Source organism: Hipposideros armiger, unplaced genomic scaffold (genome assembly GCF_001890085.2).
Source record: "Hipposideros armiger isolate ML-2016 unplaced genomic scaffold, ASM189008v1 scaffold_664, whole genome shotgun sequence".
In the NCBI taxonomy this organism is placed as follows: Eukaryota; Metazoa; Chordata; class Mammalia; order Chiroptera; family Hipposideridae; genus Hipposideros; species Hipposideros armiger.
The window spans coordinates 1149178-1158141 of record NW_017732014.1 but is presented as its reverse complement, the minus strand read 5'-3'; the positions used below and the strand labels follow the sequence as shown (position 1 = coordinate 1158141).

The 8964-nt window shown below is 54.1% G+C and overlaps 2 protein-coding genes across 4 annotated transcripts in view; one reads left to right on the top strand and one right to left on the bottom strand.

Annotated features, from left to right (window-relative positions):
• Window positions 1-8964, bottom strand: part of BLOC1S3 (biogenesis of lysosomal organelles complex 1 subunit 3) — a 16741-nt gene that overhangs the window by 3847 nt on the left and 3930 nt on the right. The window lies entirely within an intron of this gene.
• Window positions 4569-8964, top strand: part of TRAPPC6A (trafficking protein particle complex subunit 6A) — an 18276-nt gene continuing 13880 nt past the window's right edge. Inside the window, exons 1-3 of one of the 3 annotated variants that reach the window (XM_019626308.1) lie at window positions 4569-5664; window positions 6544-6611; window positions 6757-6874. In XM_019626308.1, coding sequence (XP_019481853.1) covers window positions 5611-5664; window positions 6544-6611; window positions 6757-6874 — 240 coding nt within the window. In that variant the 5' untranslated portion in view covers window positions 4569-5610. The remainder of the gene's footprint in view (window positions 5665-6543; window positions 6612-6756; window positions 6875-8964) is intronic. The other 2 variants (XM_019626309.1, XM_019626310.1) reach the window with 2 other exon arrangements.

Genomic DNA, 8964 nt, shown 5'->3' with positions numbered 1-8964 from the left:
TCCCAAGCCAGTTCTTAACCAATGCACCACTTGGCCGGCCCAACAAACCATTTTTATTGGCTTAGATTTTCTTACCAATTTAGGAGCCCTAACTACGTTGTTGTGTGTTGTGATCTTGACATGGTTTCTTCCTAGTTCATTCATTCAACAAACTTTAAAACCTGCAAGATGCTGGGCCCTGCTGTATGCTCTGGGGATAACTCAGCGAGCCATACAAAAGTCCTTGCCCTCCTAGTGCTTATGTTGTAGTGGGCGGGAGACAGACAAATAAGATAAATGAGTCAAGTACATAGTACATTGGGAAAATGCTATTTGGAAGATAAAGCATGGGAGAGGGAGCGTCCATTGGCCTGTGTGTTGGGAAGGAAGGCGGCAATGTCTCAGCAGCCCATTCATTCCAGCTTTCATGCTAGAAACTCAGTAGTACCTGATATCTGCCAGCCCTCAAGCAGCCTTTCCCATTCTGCTCTCTCAGTGTTTCCCATTTGTCCCTTCCCCTGCTGCCTCTGTACCAGTCTCCTCTCTCATCTCCCAGCTCAGTTCACCTGTCACATCGTCATTGCATTCACACTTATTAATCCTTCCCATCTTGGCTCAATTGCCCCTTCAGGGAAGCTTTCCATGAGCCCCCAGTAGAAGTCGGGGATCTGATTTCTAGTAGAAGTTTCATTCTCGCAGCTCCCCTCCTGGTGTTTCCTTGGTAGCCCTCATCACACTCAGTAAGCGCATCTGAATTATGTATCTGTATGATCCTTTGAATCACATCTATCTCCTCTACCACACTGTGCGCTGTGTGGGCTGGGACCAGGTCTGTGATGATCACCGAATAGTAGGTCCTCTGCACATAGTAGGTCCTCAGCATGGATTTGTTGCAGAAGTAGTTGCGGCCCCTGTGCCATGGAGGGTGGGGTGGGGACTGGGATTCACTTAGCAGTGTGACTGATAATAGCACCTACCACATGTGTTTCCCATGGGCTTCACTCCTGATTTCCTGTGATCCTCCTAACAATGCACAGAGGTAGGCGTAATGCTCCCCTTTATAGATAAAGAAACAGAGGCTTTGATGGGTGGAGTCCTTGCTCTCAAATGGCAGAGTCAGGAATGTAACTAGGCCTCCCACTCCCAAAGTCTGTGTTATAAACCCTGGCCTGCATTTCCCTGACACGCTCCTGGAGGATTTTAATGGGTTTCTGTGGTCAAGCGAGTTTGGGAAAAGCTGGGTTACTCAGGTTTGCTCACCATAGGGCTTTCAGAGCACACGAGTGCCAGTGGCCCTCCACCCAGCCGCCCCTTGAATTCCAGAGCTGGGTTCCACGCCAGAGATTGCCACGGGGCAGGGCTGGGATGTGGCCTGGGTGGCAGGCCTTGGAAAACTGGGTGGTTCCAGGCGCAGCCAGAGGTGAGAATTCTGGCAGTGTCCTCACATTCCTTCAACCTGGGAGCCCGTTTTTCAGAGGCATGTTGTGAGAAACTGCTTTGTTTTCTCACAGTTCTCTTTCGCTCCTGGCCCCTCTCTCTCTTCCTTCTCTCTGGTCCAACAAATGTCCTGTGTGAACCAAACGCAGGCCTCCTATTTCCTGGATACTTAGAGTGGCCCTCCTGTTTCTTGGGTACTTATGGTGTCCCCAGCATGGTATTTTATCGCATTTAGTCCCCAGAACAGTCCTCAGCTAGATGTTATCCCATTTTATAGAGGAGGGACTGAGGTGCTGGAGAGGGAGGGCCTTTCCTGAGGCCACGCAGCCATGATGAGAGGCAAAAGCAGGACTCGGGCATCTGGCTGCACAACTTGTCGGCATCAGGTCTGCCACTTCACCAGCTGCAGAGCTCCTTGAGGACAGGGATGGTGGCTCGTTTTCCTCTCCCCACAGCACAAGTACCCGGGAACCAGTCATTCTCTAGGGCTTCTGTGATCTCCACATCCTCCTGCCTGGTTATTCGTGGCTGTTGAATAGATTTTCCTGAATGATTACCGATAGAATGGAAGACTGGCCAGAGAAGCCAGGAGGTCAAAGGGTCTTTGTTCTCAAAGCAGGAAAAACTCAGGGACGCGGAGGCTGAGGTTTCTTCACCTCAGCAGCTTAGAAGAAAAAGGGAGCTGTGAGCAAAGGAGTGAATTCCAGTGTACGTAGGTAATGAGCTGTTATCTACTACTGTGAGTGCTACAGGTGGCCGAGGAACAGCACTGCTGGCCAGGCCTCCGTCCACGAAGGCCCGGTGTGTGCCCATGCCAGCCCCTTCTCTCAGGAGGGCTTGGGGTGCATGTAGCAGCCATCAGGAAGGTCCTGGCCAGAGCCTGGGAAACAGACCAGTTCCCTGTTCCTGGCAGAGCCCTGTAGGGGGCGCAGCGTATATGTGATGGGGAGCCAACGGCAGGTCTCTGTGGGCCCACAGGAGAACTGGGCCGGTGTCCTGAGGGCATGCGAGCCATAGAAGATTTACACTGCTGTGTGCCGGGCTCAGATTGACTTTTTAGAAAGATCCCCGGCCACATGAGTGAGGCTGGATGGAGCCTGGGTGGGAAGGGCTGCTGCTGCAGGAGCCTGGAGCAGAGGCCTGAGTGGGCGAAACTTAGGGGTGGAGGAGGTAGGACTGGGTGAGCTCTGGGAGGAGAGGGGGACATGATGGGACTGGGGAGGAGAGCCCAGGGACACAGGGTGGGGGTTATGCTGGCTTCCCGGCCCCCCCCCCCCCCCCCCCCCCCCACCAGCTGCTCACTTATCCTCACTCACCTGTCCGCTCTCCATACTGATTTTGGATCTTCTGGGGCCAGTGACCTTGAGGAAGCTGAGAACTCATTCCCTTCTCCTGGTGCTTTTCTTAAGGCAGGAACTAAGGCTGCTCCCTCCCTGGTCCCCTGCCTGGGTCTGCGCAGAGTGGTTCCCACAGGTGGGGGCTGAACCTCACAAACAGCCAAGGGCAGGGCCCATGAAGAGAGAAAGCAGCCAGGCACATAGCTGTCACCCAGCTCCCGCCTTCTTCAGTCCCAAGTGTCCTCCTGGCTGTCCTCCTAGTCAAGTGCTCAGGACGGGGCCAGAGAGGGGGGTTTGGTTTGCTGTCTTCCCTTCGTCCTGCTCAGAGCTCGGCAGCCCTTCTCTTTGGGAACACTCGACTCTTCTTTCAGCTCAGCACATTTTCCTCTGATCGCTTTGATTATTTCTTCTCCGCATTGGTCCACACATCTCTCTTTGGCACTCAGAGGAATATCAGGCTTTCTGAATCTCTTCCACATATCTTACAACTTTTCCCTCAATTTTTTTCTACCTCGGGTTTTTTTTTCTGGACAATCTGGGAGGCTTTATCTACCTTACAGATGTGTCTATTTTTTCAGTTCCCTTTTAACAGATGTTTATTTTGGCTGCCACCTTTCACATTTCCAAGAACTTCCCTTTGTCCGGTTGTCCTTTCCTCCTAGTGCCTGTGCTGTGTGGTGGCTCCATTGGTGCTGACACTGATAAGACTCCTCGAAGGGGTTCCCCTCTGTTCCTAATTATCCCATTTCCTCTCAGGGGGCTGTTGTATAAACTCAGCACTGGCTCCGGGCAGGCCCCAGAGGATCCCGATGAATGGGAGAGTCGGCCTTGCCTTCCCTGGGACTAGTGATAAACTCCTAATCTCTGAAGAGCCTTGGCAGGGAGGGACCTGAGTGGGAACATCACAGAGTCCCCGGGACAGGCTGTGACAAAGGCAGGTGAACCGGCTTCTGCTCCCTTCCTCCTCCACCCTCTCTTCCGCTGTCATCTGCTCATCCTTCCTTGGCCCTTCCCTTCCCACTTCCTCTTTTTCCCTCCCTTTTCTCTTTATTCCCCAGATCACACCACACCCAGTCTTTGCAATTCAGCAGACACTTTGGCCCCTGTTGATTGAGCTGTCACAACACCACTGTGAGGTAGAGACTGCCATCGCCCCGTTTCACACATGGGAAAACTGAGGCACGGGGCCATGAGATAGTGTGCCCACAGTCGCCCATCCAGTAGGTGGCGGAGCCAGGATTCAAACCCAGGCCATTTGAAGCTCCCTGAAGGGAAACTTAAAGTTGTGGAAACCTTTCCAACCCCCTCTCAGAGCTCTCCAGCCTAGCTGAGGACCCTGCTGACTCTCTGGCCATCCTGGCTGTGGCCTGGACCTGGGGTGCCTTCCCACCCACTCCCTCCCCTGCGTATCTCTTCCTTTAGACCCACTCGGACATGGCTTCCTCAGAGGAGCGCTCCCTAGCCTAGCTGAGGGCACACACCCCCCCCCCTGTGTCCTCATAATTGTGAGGAAATCCTTAACTGCACCATTCGTTCTTGCCTGCTCACAGCATTTGTCACGCAGGGAAAAATGCACCCTCCTCTTCCTCACCTCCCACCGCTGTCCCCCCCTTGTTAACAATGGCCAAAGCTGCATTCCCCGTGCTTTTTCCTGCCTCCTTGCACACCCTCAGGGACACCGATGTGCTAGGTCAGTGTGGAGCCCGGCCCTGCCTCCTCCAGGAGCGCCCTCTAGAAGGGAGGTGACACGGGAGTGGCAGCTGCCTTGCAAGCATTCTAGGAGCTGAGGTAACATCACCCTCAGAACAGAGTGCCTCCTTCATAGGGTTCTCCTCCAGCCAAGGGCCCCATGCCCCATCAGCCAGGGGGCTGGTCACCCAGGCTGACAGATGCGGGGCCTGTGACTAACAAAGGTGGTAATGCTTCCTGAGCCCAACTTGGAGTGCTCAACTTGCATTTCCCAACTCCTTTCGTCCTATAAGGACCCTGGGAAGTACACATGAGGAAACTGAGGCACAGGGCAGTTAAGCACTGCCCCAGTCCCACAGCTGGTAGGTGTCGGGCAGATCCTCACAGGCAGCTGTTCCCCTCACTGTCTCTCAAACATCCAGCTCATCTCCCAAATGTCATTAGTCATCAGACCCCTCCCGGAGCCCTCCTTGTGTGGCTGGCCCTGCTGAGCCTGAGGGAAACCCGACAGGCAGTACCGGAAAGCCTTCCGACAGGAAGCTGTGTCGTCACCCAGGCCCGGTTCTTGCCAGGTGGAGCAGGGAATGGCGGGCAAGGGCCTGGGTGCCAGGCGTCCTGGCAGAGGAGAGGACACCTGCTTGGAAATGGAGGTGATCTCTGCTTGGGCATCCCTATGCCTGGCACTCCGCACCAACTGGGCCTTGACCCTTGCCACCTCACTGGGGCCGGGACAGCTGTGGTGTCACCTACCCATCTGACCACCCAGGCTTGACAGCTGGACCTACTTGGGTTTGAAAGACAGCCCCGTGGCTGAGGGTGCCCGTGGCAAGTTTCAGCTCACCCTCTGAGCCCATTTCCAGGTGTGAAGTATAGCCTACCTTACGGGTTTGTCAAAATTAAACAGGAGGGTTCGTATAAAGAACCCGCACACCGTGTATTCACGAATCCGGACTCTTCACTCTGTTCAGTGTCTGTTTCTTGAGCACCTCCCAGGCACCAAGGCCTGTGTTGGCTGCTGAGGGTCGGCCTGTGTCCCCACTCGGTGACAGTGCAGAGTAGGCAGGGCGGGGATTGCAGAGCTACCCTGGGATGGGGGATAAGGAGGTCTTGCAGGAGCCGGACAGAGGGAACAGTGAATGGCAAGGCCTGAAGCCTGAGCCTGTCCTCCATGATGGGCCTGGAGAGAAGTCATTCCCAAATGAAGCCGGTGGCCAGAGAGGAGGTAGGGATGGGTTGGAAGGGCTCAGGCCTAGGGACTGTGGCCTCCTCTGAGAGGAGCCAGCCAGGAGAGTCAGCTGCCTCCCTCCCGGGGTTCTGCATCCACCTCTTCTCTGCTCTCCCACCTCGGCCCTCCTAAACTCTGCAAGCTTGGGGCCTCACACCACAGGCCCACCTGGTATTTCTGGTGCCCCAACCTGGGCCTCCCGCCCTCAGCTCTCTCCAGGTCACTCAAATGAAAATTACAAGTCTGTGCTCCCCTAGCCATGCTGCCCTTGGCCGGCTGATGCCTCAGCCCTTCCCTCCAGAATGCCACTTGGCTGCCACTTCCTTCACTGAGCACCCAAGGGAACGTCTTCCTCCTCAGAGCCCCTGTGTGTCCCTCCCAGTGTTCCTGGCTGATAAATTTAAGGTATAAGGATCATAGTTGACTTTTACAGCCCCTTGCTGGCTGGGCTGGGTCCACACCTTGCTGCCACTTGAGCCCTTGGACAAGTCACCTTGAGCTGCAGAGCTGATCAGAGTGCTGTCTCCTAGGGAGTTGTAAGGCTGTATCCTGAAAGTGCTTACAATGAGTGATAGGTGCTATCAGGAAAGAGGTGACCAGCAGGGGTGAAGCTCAGTGGGGGGAACACCCCCATTTTTCCTGGAGCAAGGGGGAACTGGTCCTGAGCGCTGATGGGGTCTGCAGAGGCCAGTGAGGGAGTGGAGGGGTCGCAGGGCAGAGGGGCAACGCCAGCCGGCCACCCAGCAGGCTTGAGTCTGTCCTGGCCTGGAAGTGCTGAGCTGGAGAGATGGCTAGTCCCCCTGCAGCTGCTACACCAGGGAGCTCCCAGTTGGAGATGGCCGAGCGCCCCTGAGCCTTCCTTCCCTGGCCTTTTAGGGACAGAAGATGAGTCTCTCGGTCCTGGAGGGCATGGGCTTCCGCGTGGGCCAGGCCCTGGGTGAGAGGTGAGAACCCACCCCTCCTGCCTTCCCTGACCCCGGCTGGCCCCCGATGGGAGGGTGCATTGCTTGGTGAAGAACCCAGCCTGGCTTCCCCCACCCTGGGCTCCCTGACCCTGGCCTGGCCCAAGTGTCTGCCGCTGCCCCCCAGGCTACCCCGGGAGACACTGGCCTTCAGAGAGGAGCTGGATGTCCTCAAATTCCTGTGCAAAGACCTGTGGGTGGCCGTGTTTCAAAAGCAGATGGACAGCCTCCGCACCAATCATCAGGTGTGTGTCCGCGCCCAGCGCCTGGCTTCCTAGCTGCAGGCAGAGGTGAAACCTACAAGCTCTGGGAGGGGAACCCCCACTGAGGAAGATTGCAGCCGCCCAGCCACTGGGGCCTGGCCACTGGGGAGGCAGGAACCTCAAGGAAGCTGCAGTGGGACATTGAGGCTATTTCCAGTTTCCACGAGCCTCCCAGGATGGGACCCCACAGCAGACAGAAGGCCTTATGGCTGGCAGCCTCTCTCCTCGGCATGACACTGTCTCAGCCTAGTCTGAGTTCCCATGAGGTGTCTGCACTGTATCCAGCCCTGCTGGCCACTTCTCAGGCCAAGTCTGCAGCTTCTCACCACAACCCAGGGAAGCAGGGATCCTTCCCTTTACCTGGGAACCCATGCAGCCAGAGGGGTAGGACCACCATACCCCGTGAATGACCCCAGGTCCCAGAAGCCCACGGGCCCTTCTGCAGCTCTGAAGGATGGGGCCATGACCACAGTGGGTTTTTTTTTTTTAAGTTTTTTTATTGGGGGATGGGAATAGTGCTGGGGAATTGGGGGAAGGGGAACAGACAAGTTGCTGTCGTTTTGTTCTTCAGTCTAGTTGTGGAGGACGCTACTTCACTGGCCCAAGTTGGCACCATCATTGCACTCTTCCCGGGCAAGGCAGATCAGTCACCGGCTTCTGGACGGCCGCTCACAGCGGCTGCTGGCCGCTCATGCAGGCTGATGGCTACACACGGTAGCCCATGGCAATCCACTGCAGCAGGGGCTGTAGCCCATGGCAGCCCAGCTCCAGGTTGAGCTGTTGTTCAGCANGCCCTGACTGGCTTTCAATGCACATTTTTCCCTCCCATGATTATACTGTAGTTATGTGCCAAGGCTCCCTGGAGAAAGTTCCCCACACTGGGGAAACTGGTGGCCAGAACCCCTCCCAGGCCTTCTTGCAAATGAGCAGGAAATGACACAGGTTGAGGTCCATATTCAAGGTCTAATAGGAGTTATCCTAGAGGGCTTTCCTCAAATGGGGAACTGGCCTAAGGTCAGAAAGAAGGTGGGGAGCCCAAAGCATTTGCGGGGACTATGTCATACTGGCTTTTCAAAGACACACTGCATCAAATCCAGAAGCTCAGAACATAGAAATCTCTTCATTTCTGCTTGAGTTGGAAAATCTTCCTGATAAAAAGGGCTAATACAAAAGAGTGTTATTACAAAAACTGCTTGTCATTTCTTTTAAAATAGCTAGCAGGAAAACAGGAGGGAAAACAAATTAAAATTACCAGTCCTTGCCTTGAGTCTTTAGAAAAACAAAAGTTGACTCTAGGAATAAGTCCAAGTTCATCCATTTTTGTTGTCAACCGTAGAGCAGAGCCTCACCTATTTGTCTCAAGACAACTGTAGATATTGTCAAAAGCCAGTACATTGAACAAACAATTGCCCTGCACTTCAAAGAAAGGAAAGCTTAAATAATCTCCCTAGACCCCAGCACCCTCAGGGTCCATTTTCCCTTCTGTGGGGCAATTCTCCATTGAGGACAGTCAGTCCATCCCCGGTCACACCCCAGCACCGGACATCTAACTTAAAATAGAGGATTGGGAACTGGATTTCCTAGTTGACACTGGTGCAACTTTTTCTACCATTGGCTCAGAGGATTTACCTCTACCCATCACCTCTAGTTCCACTCAAGCTGCCAGGAGTCCCTGGGCAACCTATTTTACTGCCTCAATCTCAGGCCACCCTGTTATCTTTAGGTCTTCTACACCCACCATACCTTCCTAGTTTTAGAGTCCTCACCTGCAAACCTTCTAGGCAGAGATTTGGTATGGAAATTTAATGCCACCATACAGTGTAATTTTTTAAAATGTTTTTTATGTCCTTGCCCTCAGATCAAACTTCAAACTTCCTACTTTCCCTAATGGAGAGCCATCTTGATTTAAATTCATCTGAAAAGGACGTAAAATATGTCCCGATTAGTCTTTGGGTCTCATATACAAATGGGGTTGGATTACTACTAAGTGCAGAACCCATATGCAGTGTCTGGAAAAGGAATAAACCTTTTCTCATCGGAAACCCAATTCTCATTCATTCTAGGGGCCCTGA